The sequence below is a fragment of the Cherax quadricarinatus genome, chromosome 14 (assembly GCF_038502225.1).
Source record: "Cherax quadricarinatus isolate ZL_2023a chromosome 14, ASM3850222v1, whole genome shotgun sequence".
Taxonomy (NCBI): Eukaryota; Metazoa; Arthropoda; class Malacostraca; order Decapoda; family Parastacidae; genus Cherax; species Cherax quadricarinatus.
Window position 1 is genome coordinate 5,002,078 of NC_091305.1, and position 17,923 is coordinate 5,020,000.

General features: G+C 41.7%; 1 protein-coding gene across 2 annotated transcripts in view; it reads left to right on the forward strand.

Annotated features, from left to right (window-relative positions):
* The window catches only part of Frmd5 (FERM domain containing), a 74,065-nt gene that overhangs the window by 8,064 nt on the left and 48,078 nt on the right, over positions 1-17,923 (forward strand). For both annotated transcript variants that reach the window (XM_053787078.2, XM_053787088.2), the window contains one exon: positions 8,192-8,400. In XM_053787078.2, the coding sequence (XP_053643053.2) occupies positions 8,192-8,400 (209 nt within the window). The remainder of the gene's footprint in view (positions 1-8,191; positions 8,401-17,923) is intronic.

The following is a 17,923-nucleotide window of genomic DNA, read 5'->3' on the forward strand; positions in this document are numbered from 1 at the left end:
GATACAAGTTCCTACACTTCTCTCGTGTACAGTAGTATTGTGCTGAAGGCACATATCACATTTATACGTCTTAAGTACCGTCTGGTACATTAACATTTAATAAGATATTACAAATACGTATGTACAAGTAAGTTTGTGTGTATGTGTGTAAGTGCTCTAAGTACTTCGCTATGTCTCAGAACTCAACTAGACTTAACTAGTGACTAAGTCCTCACATTAACTAACTTCTTGACCACCTGGCAATCAGAACAGCTTGCTTGAACAATAAAACGACTGCTAAGCCCAATAGCAATATAACAAGCAACTGCGACACAGAATCAGGAACAAGGAGATAATATAACGACACTAAGTAGGGACCATCAACGGATCCTCCACAAAAGTCACAAAACTCCCATACTACTGAATCTAAGTTCAGCATAAGAAAATCCCCGACTGTGACAGTACACAGATACCAGTACAAATTAGGTCAGAAGCTACAGCTCAGGACCTGAGTCTCTCAGAGTGTCTATGCGACACACAACCTCAGTACAACGTTTAAAATCACTAAGTCTAGACAATGTTCTGTGAACAGTTCTACAGAACCAACAACAAGAAAGTGACAGAGACAATATTCCAACAAGGGCCAATAAGGGAGAGTTAGGCGCATCTTGTCAGGAATACGTCCAACCACTAAGAGAGTCTAGCCCAGACTGACTACTCCAGGCGAGGGGGGGGTGTTCACACCTCGATCACGTGATTGCTCTGTGGACAGTTGCTGCCCAGCAACACCGAGAAGCTGGCAGAGTAACGAGCCATGAGCAATAATTACAGTAGTTAGACAATCAAGACTTGAACTATGAGCATATAATAATAATATATGAATGTTACATCCTACCTAACAATATAACTAAGTCAAAAATAATATAAATATAATATAAAGTGAGTTAAACAAGTTAAGAAAGCCTAGGGAACGTATGGATTTGTCAGTTAAAAACAGAGTAGGGGAGTTAGTAGATGGGGAGATGGAGGTATTAGGTAGATGGCGAGAATATTTTGAGGAACTTTTAAATGTTAAGGAAGAAAGAGAGGCAGTAATTTCATGCACTGGTCAGGGAGGTATACCATCTTTTAGGAGTGAAGAAGAGCAGAATATAAGTGTGGGGGAGGTACGTGAGGCATTACGTAGAATGAAAGGGGGTAAAGCAACTGGAACTGATGGGATCATGACAGAAATGTTAAAAGCAGGGGGGGGGGGGATATAGTGTTGGAGTGGTTGGTACTTTTGTTTAATAAATGTATGAAAGAGGGGAAGGTACCTAGGGATTGGCAGAGAGCATGTATAGTCCCTTTATATAAAGGGAAAGGGGACAAAAGAGACTGTAAAAATTATAGAGGAATAAGTTTACTGAGTATACCAGGAAAAGTGCACGGTAGGGTTATAATTGAAAGAATTAGAGGTAAGACAGAATGTTGGATTGTGGATGAGCAAGGAGGTTTCAGAGTGGGTAGGGGATGTGTAGATCAAGTGTTTACATTGAAGCATATGTGTGAACAGTATTTAGATAAAGGTAGGGAAGCTTTTATTGCATTTATGGATTTAGAAAAGGCATATGATAGAGTGGATAGAGGAGCAATGTGGCAGATGTTGCAAGTATATGGAATAGGTGGTAAGTTATTAAATGCTGTAAAGAGTTTTTATGAGGATAGTGAGGCTCAGGTTAGGGTGTGTAGAAGAGAGGGAGACTACTTCCTGGTAAAACTAGGTCTTAGACAGGGATGTGTAATGTCACCATGGTTGTTTAATATATTTATAGATGGGGTTGTAAAGGAAGTAAATGCTAGGGTGTTCGGGAGAGGGGTGGGATTAAATTTTGGGGAATCAAATTCAAAATGGGAATTGACACAGTTACTTTTTGCTGATGATACTGTGCTTATGGGAGATTCTAAAGAAAAATTGCAAAGGTTAGTGGATGAGTTTGGGAATGTGTGTAAAGGTAGAAAGTTGAAAGTGAACATAGAAAAGAGTAAGGTGATGAGGGTATCAAATGATTTAGATAAAGAAAAATTGGATATCAAATTGGGGAGGAGGAGTATGGAAGAAGTAAATGTTTTCAGATACTTGGGAGTTGACGTGTCAGCGGATGGATTTATGAAGGATGAGGTTAATCATAGACTTGATGAGGGAAAAAAGGTGAGTGGTGCATTGAGGTATATGTGGAGTCAAAAAACGTTATTTATGGAGGCAAAGAAGGGAATGTATGAAAGTATAGTAGTACCAACACTCTTATATGGGTGTGAAGCTTGGGTGGTAAATGCAGCAGCGAGGAGACAGTTGGAGGCAGTGGAGATGTCCTGTTTAAGGGCAGTGTGTGGTGTAAATATTATGCAGAAAATTCGGAGTGTGGAAATTAGGAAAAGGTGTGGAGTTAATAAAAGTATTAGTCAGAGGGCAGAAGAGGGGTTGTTGAGGTGGTTTGGTCATTTAGAGAGAATGGATCAAAGTAGAATGACATGGAAAGCATATAAATCTATAGGGGAAGGAAGGCGGGGTAGGGGTCGTCCTCAAAAGGGTTGGAGAGAGGGGGTAAAAGAGGTTTTGTGGACAAGGGGCTTGGACTTCCAGCAAGCATGCATGAGCATGTTAGATAGGAGTGAATGGAGACGAATGGTACTTAGGACCTGACGATCTGTTGGAGTGTGAGCAGGGTAATATTTAGTGAAGGGATTCAGGGAAACCGGTTATTTTCATATAGTCGGACTTGAGTCCTGGAAATGGGAAGTACAATGCCTGCACTTTAAAGAAGGGGTTTGGGATATTGGCAGTTTGGAGGGATATGTTGTGTATCTTTATATGTGTATGCTTCTAAACTGTTGTATTCTGAGCACCTCTGCAAAAACAGTGATAATGTGTGAGTGTGGTGAAAGTGTTGAATGATGATGAAAGTATTTTCTTTTTGGGGATTTTCTTTCTTTTTTGGATCACCCTGCCTTGGTGGAAGACGGTCGATGTTACGGCCCCCTGCCAAACTAGCGGTTAAATAGTTAACCTGCCGGCCGGCAGTACCACTGGGTACGTCATCAAACCCATTGTGGGGACTGCTGAGCCGGCCTTAGAGCATTAAGTACCTGAACACCTCACGGTACGCATCTAAGCAGTAGGTACCTGAACACCTAATGGTACACATCTACTGGCCTTAGAAGCAGTAGGTACCTGAACACCTAATGGTACACATCTACTGGCAGTAGAGAGTATTCTACTGGCTTCTACTGATTTTAGAAGAAGCGCTCACCGCAGCTCACTGAGTCTGTTGGCCTCAGTTATTTGACGGCTGCATTCAGTGAGCTTGCAACATAGTGTGTTCTGCACCGGACCACCTTCGGTGTGTCAACTGGTCTTGAAGGCTGTAGATAGTACTCACCAGACCATCTTACGGTGTACTTCTATCGGCCTTAGAGAGTATTTACAGGACTACCGGTGATGTCTGCGGACTCAACACCTATGCTGGTCAACTGTGGGCCGGAGTCATCGGATGCTGTTTAGTGGGACATTACATGAAGAAAAGGTTGGAGTGTTACACTGAACTGGGCTAGGACCGTAGTGTGACACTTAAGCAAGTATGATGGAGTGGAACACTGAGATATGCTACAGGACCGTAGTGGAACACTGAGAAGAAAAGGGTGTCGTGTGACACTGAAGATGGCCTAGTTGTAGTGTACATTGAATAGTATCATGTGACTGGCCTCTCGAAAGGCTCTACTTCGGAGCGAGTGTGTCGCAGAGACAAGGGTGTCAAGTGTGACACAGTTGAGAAAGAATGTGTATGATGCAGAGAAAAGGGTGTCGTGTGACACGGAGAGCCGGAGTGACTCACGAAATCGTAATGACCCGATTGCAAACAAACCATACCCCGGCCAGGATTGAACCCGCGACAGGCTGGAGTTTTGAGACTCTCTGACCGCGGGTTCAATCCCGGCCCGGGTAGGATTAGAGCTGGAGTGTCTTGGGACACAGAGAAAAGGGTGTCAAGTGACATGGTTGTGAAGGAGCGTTATTACACTGAGAAAAGGGTGTTGAATGACACGGTGGAGAAGGAGCGTCACAACTCGAATAAGTGTCGTGTGGGACACAGAGCGTCATTTAAGTGTCGTGTGAGACACGGAGTTGATCATAATTTATTATTATTATATTATTATACGGCCGACTTGTTGAAAAAAAAAAAAAAAAAAAAAATATATATATATATATATATATATATATATATATATATATATATATATATATATATATATATATATATATATATATATATATATATATATATATGACACAGTAGTGTCAAGGAAGTTGTACCCTGTGTAGGGTCACGAATTATTTATTATTTTGGTAAAATGCTATTTATAATTTATTATTGTAACATGTATATACATGTATATTTTAAATACCTCTAGACCAAAGATTGATTTTTATATAATATTAAAGATTCATTTATTTTAACGTGTATTTATGTATCCCGAACTCTTTATTACAAAATGAGTAAACCTACCATCTCAAAAAAATACTTTTTTTGTAATATATGGGGGCCTGTCCGGGAGCTGAACCCGGGACCTCTCGCAGCCCAACGATGGTCTGGTGAGTACTATCTACCGCCTTCAAGACCAGTTGACACACCGAAGGTGGTCCGGTGCAGAACACACTATGTTGCAAGCTCACTGAATGTGGCCGTCAAATAACTGAGGCCAACAGACTCAGTGAGCTGCAGTGAGCGCTTCTTCTAAATTCAGTAGAAGCCAGTAGAATACTCTCTACTGCCAGTAGATGTGTACCATTAGGTGTTCAGGTACCTACTGCTTCTAAGGCCAGTAGATGTGTACCATTAGGTGTTCAGGTACTTACTGTTTAGATGCGTACTGTGAGGTGTTCAGGTACTTAATGCTCTAAGGCCGGCTCAGCAGTCCCCACAATGGGTTTGATGACGTACCCAGTGGTACTGCCGGCCGGCAGGTTAACTATTTAACCGCTACTTTGGCAGGGGGCCGTAACACCCCCACCACAAAAGGACCGACACACAAAGATCAATGTAATATGCATCCCGAACCGTCATCCCGGATATGATCATCCCAGAAATCATTCTTGATAATCATTATCCTCCCGGACAGGCCACTCACATATTACAAAAAAACACCATTTGGGACTTTCACATTAGTGTTAGTAATATACGAGTTCGGGATACATAATACAAATTAAAATAAATTACTCTTTAATATAATATAAAATTCAATCTTTGGTCTAGAGTTATTTAAAATATATATACATGTTACAATAATAAATTATAAATAGCATTTTACCAAAATAATAAATAATTCCTGACCCTACACAGGGTACAACTTCCTTGGCACTACTGTGTCATATATATATATCTATGCTAAAATAATAAATTAAGTAACATTTAAAATAATAAATTACAATCAAGTGCGTTTCTCACGACACGTATCCGAGTTGTGACGCTCTTTCTCCACCGTGTCACTTGACACCCTTTTCTCCGTGTAATACACACACTTTCGCAACCGTGTCACACTTGACACCCTTGTCTCTGCATCACACTACCCGCATAGCGTCTTTGTCGAGGCCAGTCACATGACACTATTCAATGTACACTACAACCAGGCCATCTTCAGTATCACACGACACCCTTTTCTTCTCAGTGTTTCACTATGGTTCTGTAGCATATCTCAGTGTTCCACTCCATCATACTTGCTTAAGTGTCACACTACAGTCCTAGCCCAGTTCAGTGTAACACTCCAACCTTTTCTTCATGTAATGTCCCACTAAACAGCATCCGATGACTCCGGCCCACAGTTGACCAGCGTAGGCGGTGAGTCCGCAGACATCACCGGTAGTCCTGTAAATACTCTCTAAGGCCGGTAGAAGTACACCGTAAGATGGTCTGGTGAGTACTATCTACCGCCTTCAAGACCAGTTGACACACCGCAAGGTGGTCCGATGCAGCACACACTATGTTGCAAGCTCACTGAATGTGGCTGCCAAATAACTGAGGCCAACAGACTCAGTGAGCTGCGGTGAGCGCTTCTTCTAAAATCAGTAGAAGCCAGTAGAATACTCTACTGCCAGTAGATGTGTACCATTAGGTGTTCAGGTACCTACTGCTTCTAAGGCCAGTAGATGTGTACCATTAGGTGTTCAGGTACCTACTGCTTAGATGCGTACCGTGAGGTGTTCAGGTACTTACTGCTCTAAGGCTGGCTCAGCAGTCCCCACAATGGGTTTGATGACATACCCAGTGGTACTGCCGGCCGGCAGGTTAACTATTTAACCTCTAGTTTGGCAGGGGGCCGTAACAGCCGACTTGTTGAAAAAAAAAAAAAAGTCCTAGGTAGTAGGTTGGTAGACAGCATCCACCCAGGGAGGTACTACTGTCCTGCCAAGTGAGTGTAAAACAAAAACCAGTAATTGTTTTACATGATGGTAGGATTGCTGGTGTCTTTTTTTCTGTCTCGTAAACATGCAAGATTTCAGGTATGTCTTGCTACTTCTGCTTACACTTAGGTCACACTGCACATACATGGACAAGCATATATATATACACACACACCCCTCTGGGTTTCTTTTATTTCCGTACTGGTTCTCGTTCTTGTTTATTTCCTCTTATCTCCATGGGGAAATGGAACAGAATTCTTCCTCCATAAGCCATGCATGTTGTAAGAAGCGACTAAAATGTTGGGAGCAAGGGGCTAGTAACCCCTTCTTTGTATAAATAACTAAATTTAAAAAGAGAAACTTTCGTTTTTCTTTTTAGGTCACCTTGCCTCGGTGGGATATGGCCGGTTTGTTAAAAAAAAAAAAAATACAGAAACTGCAATGTGTTTGGTGTGATTTTGTTAAAAAAATGTAGTAGTTAGATGAGGGTTTTGCACTTAATGGTAAATTAATGGTTAAGAGAAGAGGGGTCAGGAGCTGGAAATTGCTTACTGAAAATACTTTTTTATAAATAGAATTTGTTAAACACGTGCACACATACATATATACAAGTAAATAGGATAAAACTTGGTTACATTAGTCAGCCGGAAGTTAAGAGGCAAGCACAAGAGGTGAAACTCAATCCCAGCATATTTGGGGAAATGCACACACCTCTTGGGAGAGGTATTACATCTGTATCTTTACTTTGCATGTGCTGAGAAGACTGAATATTTCTGTTAGCTTCACATGAGGAAACCTCTGGGATTTTGAAGGGATTGTTGAGACTCACTGTTAGAGATTTGTGATCCATATGAGTGCAACACACACTTTCCTGCCTCTCTGTTCATGGAGGGTTTGGTGGGGGATGATAAAAGTGTTGTGCCTTGTCTAGAGGGAGTTTATGTTTTAAGCTACTCCTTTTTTCTGTGTCCTGTTGAACTTGGCTACTTTAAGCATTTTGTGATATCACTGATCTGTCATATTTCCTATCTGTACCCTTAGATTCTTGATATGTGTATTTTCTTTCAGCAAAGATTACAACAATAGCTGTTTGTTAACGTTGGCAATTTCTTATAAGTTGCAGTTGACTTTTAATAATCTTATGTTTTTGCTAAGTAAAGTTGTCCTTTTATCTATTCAACTTGTTTTCTCAGTTCTTTGTTTTTCTTGATCTTATTTGCATATTGATCTTTGATTTATACAGTTATGTCTCCATTTTCTGTGGTAATATCATCTGGTTTATCGTATCTTAAGTAATTTTTTTTTTTGCTCTCTTACACCTTGTTTACTTCATTTTGCATCCATTTCTAATATTTTTCTACTTTAGTTTAATGGTTGTAATTTTGTTTTCAAGAACAATGTTTTGTTTGTAGAATAATTCATACTAAAGAAACTTTACTTAGTGTTTCATATTGAGTTTTAAGCAGTAAAAAGTGTCCCATGACTCAGTTTGGTAGCACACTTGGTTCACATACTGAGGGTCCTAGGGTTTGATCCCTGGCATGAGTGGAAATGTTGGGCATGTTTCCTTACACCTGCTACTCATGTTCATCTAGCAGTAAGTAGGTACCTGGGTGTTAGTTGGCCATTGTGGGTCGTGTCCCAGGAAAATGGTATTGTACCTAATATACGGCTAGGCTTTGAAATGAGCTCTTAACCCGTAAAATTCATGTGTGTAAAAAAAAAAAATGGAAGAAAACTTTGATAAATCTAATATGATTGATACCCTTGTTGCAGCTGAGATTGGGGATTATGACCCATCAAAGCATTATGGAAATTATATTAGTGACTTCAAGATTCTACTCAAGCAAACACACAAAATTGAGGAGAAAATTATGGAGTTACACCCAACCTTGAAGAACCATACTCCTCTAATGGCAGAGACTTGCTTCCTCAAGAAGGCATCCATGCTTGATACCTACGGTGTTGATCCTCATCCTGTCAAGGTAGGTTCTTAACTCACTGATTTGATCTTAAATATATTTAAATTTTAACAGATAAGTGAAAAAGTTTTAACTTATAATTTCAAAGACCTTTTTACATGAGCCCTTTTGTTATTCATTGTTCACTGCACCTTCTTAAATTTGTATGGCTGAATGTGATCACTGTACACTTGTACATAAAGTTGAACATCAACCATTTCCTGTCAGGGCTTCATGACCCATGAAACAAGTACTGTACACATTCACCATCATTCACTTCATTGCCATCTTTCCAAAAAGTGCACGAACATCATGATCCAAATGAACTAAACTGCATTATCCTTACCCTTCTTTCAAAGTGCAGGCATTGTATTCAGTGGCAGATTATAAGGGCAAACGGGTAAGTTGCCTGAGGGTCTTCAGACATGAGCAGTCAAGATTCAGTAGAACAGATGAAATGTCATTCTTAATTTCATATTAATTTGTGTAAATTTATTATACTTCATTTTAAGTCATTAATTATGAGTGTGAACAGATTTTAAAGTATTAACATATTACACATATGTACTGTACTTCTACCTCCAGAACACTATACCTTGCTCACACTCTAAAAACATGTCAGATCCCAAAAACTACTTAGTCACCTCTCACTCCAGTATAAGACACACATGCCTGCTAGATATTGAAACCTCATACTGTACCTTGCAAAACCTTCTTTATAACCTTTCAGCCCTTCCTGGGATGTGCTTTATACCTTCTTTCTTTCATCCCAGTTTTATAAGCTTTCTTGGTCAACCTTGCTCACACTGTGCCTTCATTTGGAGGATGTAACTTTTCCTGTGGTGTATGTTCATGAGTATAAGGTCACACACACTTCTACGTGTTGGATTCACCATACAGTAAAAAGGGTGGGGATAAATCTACTATTACATTCAGAATGTTTTATGGTGGCTCTGATGTTGGAGTAATACCAGACAAAGGGGAATCCAGTTTTTGCTGTATGTCGATTTTTTTTTTTATCCTGTGGGATCTTCAGCTCAATCCTCCCAGGACTAATGCCCTGCACAACACCACTGGCTACTTCCTCCAGTCAACTCTTGAGCATGGCACGCCTGATGTCTTTAGCAGTATATGACATGTTGTACATTGTGAGAGTATCTCTCTCATTTTCTCTTGTAAAATTCCTACATTTAAACCTAGTAATTATTGAAAATAAGTTTAACATACACGGGATATCATTATTAAAAATAAAGATAAACGAATAATCCCTTATAAGGTGTTTTCTTTAGTTACATCGGCCTGGCATAAGGGAAAATTCCACTGCTGTCTCTTGAGGGCATTGGAAGTCACGTACATCAGTCCATGCCTTATGGGCACGTCTAGAATTTGTTTTACTGCTGTACACCATGGAGAATAATTATCTCCAGATTGGCTCCGTCCCTTTCCTTTTTCAGATGTGCAGGACTTGGGTTGGGCAACTGTACGCCAGTGGTGGACAATTACTACAAAATATTCAGAAATTAATGCATATACAGTATTATAATAATTTTCAAGCAGGCATCATAACATAACAAGTTTGCTCCCAACAACATTGTTCTAGTCACTGGGAGGTTCTTCATATACCAGGTCAGTTGACCCATATCCAACAGTACAGTGTGTGGTGACAGTGCATGCAATTTAACACTCTAACATTACAAACACATGAGCAGGTTTTCAACACCCTGCATAGAGCTACTATAATACACATCAGAGGGTTTACAGTAGCCCTCTTTCTAGCTTCAGTATTCTATAGTTGGTCACCACCCAACTATTAAGCCTAATAGTGTTGTCTCACATTACCAGTACTAACACCTTGCTTCTGATGACCTGTTCCTTGACTTGAGTCATGCAGTTGCATTTAGGTCAAAATTAAGATTTTTCATCTGAAGCTGCAGTAGCTCATGAGGATTCCATTGTAAAACTCTATTATCTCCAGCTATGAAGGAAAAACATACTAACAAAGTCAAATCCCAACATCTGTTGCTTTACTCTTTGGAAAACACACTCATTCCTGGTCCTTATTTGCTCGGATCAGTGGGGTAGCCATCTGCTCCTTCCCACTAGGGCAGAACTTCTCTTTAAGCTATGGTATTAGTACCTTATGGTATTTCTTGAAGTATTTATACAAGTGTCTTTTTTGCCACTCATTTTCTTCCTGAGCAGTCAAATAGGTGTTTGGGCTGGAAAGCAGAGTTACAACTTTCTTTGGAGGTGTCCAGAGGTTTTGGAACAACTTCATCATTGTTTGTGTGCTTCCCCAACTGAGAACTGTTATTTACAGACCAGGTTCTTCTGGCTTATTTCATGTTATTAATTTTTTGAAGGGCTTTCACTATGACTCATCCTGCAGTGCTGACACTTGCTGCAGAAATTGTGGCTATGTTTTCTTGGTTAGTTACAGGATCAGGCCTTTAGGGTAATCAGCCAATTGCAGGCACCCCTTTACTTCAATACTCACCAGTGAATGTATTTTAACAGTTGATCCTACCACTTCTATACACACAAATTTAGACATCCACATAATCTTGTGATGGGCTTCAGACACACATGCATTTCCAAAACTTATGGAATCAGCACTTTGGTCTGAGCAGTAACCAGCATCCTTGCAGCAAATGTTAGTAGTATAATGATTCTCCAGAAAGTTTATTATGATGGCTATTTTATTTTTAACATTTAGTTGGCTTTTTTACAAAAAAAGAATGGGAGATTTGGTTCAGTTTTTGCTTGTGCCAAGTTTTTTCCAAGAAAAATTAGCTTTGTTGCAGTAATAGTTGAAAATATTTTATAATGAGAATCTGTAGTTTTGGCATAGAATTATATCAACTGCTTCATCTCATCATTCTCTCTTTTTATCCAGCTGTTGCTGAGTGTCTTATTTTCTTTGTAATACTTACATCACACACATGGTGTGATAGATTATGTAGATGCTAGTAAAGGGCAAGGGTGCTTTCTAAAAGACATTTTAGCAGTGTGATATGTGAAAGGGAGTGACATGTTAACAGTGCCAGAGGAAGAATCATAAATACCAATAATTGAGTGTAGCACTTGTTATGGAGTGCAGCAAAATTTGTACCTCCACACTGTGTGAAGACCCACACAAGGTATATATACTAAGAGGTATATTTCTCTGGGCATATATAAACTGAGAGTTTACTTTAATCCCTCTTTTTAGGGATTAAAGTAGTCTTGTCTGGTGGTAAAAAGGTTATGTGCAGCCTTAATGACCATAGTATGGTTGATAGGCTTAAACCCTGTTAACCAGCTGTTAGGGTTTTGATAAAAAATTCTAATCTTTAATTAACAGATTCTGAGATTATAAATAGTATTTATTATTGCAGTTTATAAGAAATATTCCAATAGCAATCTGAAGGATGGGTGGGGATATTGCATATCATTGGATCATTGGAAATGTGATATCCATGCTCTTCTTGAAAGACAATTGGCAAATAAGTGATGGTGAATGTGTTTTCCATCTTCAGGTCACCCTGCCTTGGTGGGAAATACCAATATTTTAAATAATCAAATGTGAATACTATATGTAAGTAGATGGTTGGTTGACCTTAATTACTCATAGAATAGCATATGTAAGAAATTGAGGGCATTACTCTTACCCTATTTTCTTTGCCTAAGCTTTGTTGTCTACTACATTTTTCCATCTCATAATTTCCTCCATTACCATATACATAGTTACTTAGGTTCCCTGTCTTTCTAACTCTGTTCCTGATTCTTGACTTTGTCTGCCTGTTTATTTCCTTGTTTCCTGTCTCAAGATATAATTAAATTGTAGCTGATAAATCCATATACCACTATACCTTGATACATTCCCCTTTTTTTAATCCAGGGATGAAGTGCTTTGTTTCTGAAGCCTCTACAGAAAAAAACAACTTGATCCATAGAGGCAGAAAGGGAAGTGCATCAGAGTATTGTGGTACCAACACTGATGTATGGGTGTAAAGCATGGGTTTTGAATGTTGCAGCAAAGAAGATGGAGGCAGTAGAGATGACATGTTTGAGGACAATGTGTGTTGTGAATATTATGCTGAGGGTGTGGTGTGTGGTGTGAATATTATGCAGGTTGTTGAGGTGCTTTGTTAATTTAGGGGTTGTTGAGGTGCTTTGTTAATTTAGAGATGATAGAGGACAACAGGATGACTCTAGGAGGATGTATAAATTTGAGGTTGAGATAAGGAGGGCTATGGGTCATCCTAGAAAGGTTAGAGGGTGGGGGTTAGAGTACTAGGGGCTTGGACATCCAGCATTCTTGGGTGAGCATGTTAGATAGGTGTAAGTAGAAGCAAGTGGACCTGACATATGCTGTATAAATGGTCCAAAATGACTGTTGAGATTCCTGTAGGAGGCTATTCCCAGATTTGCCAGATGAGCATTGGCTTCAAAGGTTATTTGGCTGATAGGAGTCTCTGGCAATATACCAGGCATTATGCTTATCCCTAGGCCTTTCTCTTTAAGTAAAGTCTGCAGCCTCTGTCCACCCCAACCCAATCTGTTTACAGTTTCTGGTCTTATTGTTCCTTTTCCAGTCTTCATTACCTAGCATTTGCTAAGATAGAATTCAAGCAATTACTTATGTGACCAATCTTGCAGTTTGTCGAGATCCATTTGGAGCCTTTCCATTTTCTCATCTGTTTTTATTCTACCCATCAGTTTTACATCAGCAAATGGGGATACATCTGAAGCAATCCCATCTAGAACGTCATTCACACAAATCATAAATAGTGCTGGTCCTAGAGCTGATTCTTGTGGAACTCTGCTAGTTATTTTCCCTATTCTGACACTCCTTCCCTGAGTATATTCCCTGTTATTCTTGCCCAGAATTTTAAGTTTTTGGCTCAGCCTCTTGTGGGGTACAGTATCAAATGCCTTCTTACAGCCTAAGAATGTGTGTTTTTTTTTTTTTCAACAAGTCAGCCATCTCCCACCGAGGCAGGGTGACCCAAAGAGAAAGAAAATCCCCAAAAAGAAAATACTTTCATCATCATTCAACGCTTTCACCTCACTCACACATAATCACTGTTTTTGCAGAGGTGCCCAGAACACAACAGCTTAGAAGCATATACCTATAAATATACACAACATATCCCTCCAAACTGCTAATATCCTGAACCCCTCCTTTAGAGTGCAGGCATTGTACTTCCCATTTCCAGGACTCGAGTCCGGCTATTATTTTCATATAGTCGGACTTGAGTCCTGGAAATGGGAAGTACAATGCCTGCACTTTAAAGGAGGGGTTTGGGATATTGGCAGTTTGGAGGGATATGTTGTGTATCTTTATATGTGTATGCTTCTAAACTGTTGTATTCTGAGCACCTCTGCAAAAACAGTGATAATGTGTGAGTGTGGTGAAAGTGTTGAATGATGATGAAAGTATTTTCTTTTTGGGGATTTTCTTTCTTTTTTGGGTCACCCTGCCTCAGTGGGAGATGGCTGACTTGTTGAAAAAAAAAAAATACACACACACTCACACACACACACACACACACACACACACACACACACACACACACACACACACACACACACACACACACACACACACACAGACACACACACACACACACACACACACACACACACACACACACACACACACAGACACACACAGACACACACACACACAGACACACACACACACACACACACACACACACACACACACACACACACACACACACACACACACAGACACACACACAGACACACAGACACAGACACACACACACACACAGACACAGACACACACACACACACACACACACACACACACACACACACACACACACACACACACACACACACACACACACACACACACACACACACACACAGACACACACAGACACACACACACACAGACACACACAGACACACACGCACACACACACACACACACACAGACACACACACACAGACACACACACACACACAGACACACACACACACAGACACACACACACAGACACACAGACACACAGACACAGACACACAGACACACACACACACACACACACACACACACACACACACACACACACACACACACACACACACACACAGACACACACACACACACAGACACAAGAAGGCAAAGGACCCAGGAGAATAAGGAGAACAGTCGTAGAGCCAGAAACGAATATGCACAGATAAGAAGGGAGGCCCAAAGACAATATGAAAATGACATAGCAGCGAAAGCCAAATCTGACCCGAAACTGTTGTACAGCCACATCAGGAGGAAAACAACAGTCAAGGACCAGGTAATCAGGCTAAGGAAGGAAGGAGGAGAGACAACAGGAAATGACCGCGAAGTATGTGAAGAACTCAACAAGAGATTCAAAGAAGTGTTCACAGAGGAGACAGAAGGGACTCCAGAAAGACGGAGAGGTGGGGCACACCACCAAGTGCTGGACACAGTGCACACAACCGAGGAAGAAGTGAAGAGGCTTCTGAGTGAGCTAGATACCTCAAAGGCAATGGGGCCAGATAACATCTCCCCATGGGTATTGAGAGAGGGAGCAGAGGCGCTATGTGTACCCCTAACAACAATATTCAATACATCTATCGAAACAGGGAGATTGCCTGAGGCATGGAAGACAGCAAATGTAGTCCCAATCTTTAAAAAAGGAGACAGACATGAAGCACTAAACTACAGACCAGTGTCACTGACATGTATAGTATGCAAAATCATGGAGAAGATTATCAGGAGAAGAGTGGTGGAACACCTAGAAAGGAATGATCTCATCAACAGCAGCCAGCATGGTTTCAGGGACGGGAAATCCTGTGTCACAAACCTACTGGAGTTCTATGACATGGTGACAGCAGTAAGACAAGAGAGAGAGGGGTGGGTGGATTGCATTTTCTTGGACTGCAAGAAGGCGTTTGACACAGTTCCACACAAGAGATTGGTGCAAAAACTGGAGGACCAAGCAGGGATAACAGGGAAGGCACTACAATGGATCAGGGAATACTTGTCAGGAAGACAGCAGCGAGTCATGGTACGTGGCGAGGTGTCAGAGTGGGCACCTGTGACCAGCGGGGTCCCGCAGGGGTCAGTCCTAGGACCAGTGCTGTTTCTGGTATTTGTGAACGACATGACGGAAGGAATAGACTCTGAGGTGTCCCTGTTTGCAGATGACGTGAAGTTGATGAGAAGAATACACTCGATCGAAGACCAGGCAGAACTACAAAGGGATCTGGACAGGCTGCAGACCTGGTCCAGCAATTGGCTCCTGGAGTTCAATCCCACCAAGTGCAAAGTCATGAAGATTGGGGAAGGGCAAAGAAGGCCGCAGACGGAGTACAGTCTAGGGGGTCAGAGACTACAAACCTCACTCAAGGAAAAAGATCTTGGGGTGAGTATAACACCAGGCACATCTCCTGAAGCGCACATCAACCAAATAACTGCTGCAGCATATGGGCGCCTAGCAAACCTCAGAACAGCATTCCGACATCTTAATAAGGAATCGTTCAGGACCCTGTACACCGTATACGTTAGGCCCATATTGGAGTATGCGGCACCAGTTTGGAACCCACACCTAGCCAAGCACGTAAAGAAACTAGAGAAAGTGCAAAGGTTTGCAACAAGACTAGTCCCAGAGCTAAGAGGTATGTCCTACGAGGAGAGGTTAAGGGAAATCAACCTGACGACACTGGAGGACAGGAGAGATAGGGGGGACATGATAACGACATACAAAATACTGAGGGGAATTGACAAGGTGGACAAAGACAGGATGTTCCAGAGATTGGACACAGTAACAAGGGGACACAGTTGGAAGCTAAAGACACAGATGAATCACAGGGATGTTAGGAAGTATTTCTTCAGCCACAGAGTAGTCAGTAAGTGGAATAGTTTGGGAAGCGATGTAGTGGAGGCAGGATCCATACATAGCTTTAAGCAGAGGTATGATAAAGCTCACGGCTCGGGGAGAGTGACCTAGTAGCGATCAGTGAAGAGGCGGGGCCAGGAGCTCGGACTCGACCCCCGCAACCTCAACTAGGTGAGTACAACTAGGTGAGTACACACACACACACAGACACACACACACACACACACACACACACACACACACACACACACACACACACACACACACACACACACACACACACACACACACACACACACACACAGACACACACACACACACAGACACACACACACACAGACACACACACACACACAGACACACACACACACACACACAGACACACACACACACACACACACACACACACACACACACACACACACACACACACACACACACACACACACACACACACACACACACACAGACACACACAGACACACACAGACACACACAGACACACACACACACACACACACACACACACACACACACACACACACACACACACACACACACACACACACACACGCGCACACACACACAATATGCACAGATAAGAAGGGAGGCCCAACGACAATATGAAAACGACATAGCGAAGCCGTTATAAAGCCACATCAGGAGGAAAACAACAGTCAAGGACCAGGTGATCAGGCTAAGGAAGGAAGGAGGAGAGACAAGAAACGACCGTGAAGTATGTGAGGAACTCAACAAGAGATTCAAAGAAGTGTTCACAGAGGAGACAGAAGGGGCTCCAGAGGGACGGAGAGGTGTGGCACATCACCAGGTGCTGGACACGGTACACACAACTGAGGAAGAAGTGAAGAGGCTTCTGAGTGAGCTAGATACCTCAAAGGCAATGGGGCCAGATAACATCTCTCCATGGGTCCTGAGAGAGGGAGCAGAGGCATTATGTGTACCTCTAACAACAATATTCAATACATCTATTGAAACAGGGAGATTGCCTGAGGCATGGAAGACAGCAAATGTAGTCCCAATCTTTTAAAAAGGAGACAGACATGAAGCACTAAACTACAGACCAGTGTCACTGACATGTATAGTATGCAAAGTCATGGAGAAGATTGCCAGGAGAAGAGTGGTGGAACACCTAGAAAGGAATGATCTCATCAACAGCACCCAACATGGTTTCAGGGACGGGAAATCCTGTGTCACAAACCTACTGGAGTTCTATGACAAGGCGACAGCAGTAAGACAAGAGAGAGAGGGGTGGGTGGATTGCATTTTCTTGGACTGCAAGAAGGCATTTGACACAGTACCACACAAGAGATTAGTGCAAAAACTGGAGGACGAAGCAGGGAGAACAGGGAAGGCACTACAATGGATCAGGGAATATTTGTCAGGAAGACAGCAGCGAGTAATAGTACGTGGCGAGGTGTCAGAGTGGGCACCTGTGACCAGCGGGGTCCCACAGGGGTCAGTCCTAGGACCAGTGCTGTTTCTGGTATTTGTGAACGACATGACAAACGGAATAAACTCTGAGGTGTCAATGTTTGCAGATGATGTGAAGTTGATGAGAAGGATTCATTCAATCGAAGACCAGGCAGAACTACAAAGGGATCTGGACAGGCTGCAGACCTGGTCCAGCAATTGGCTCCTGGAGTTAACCC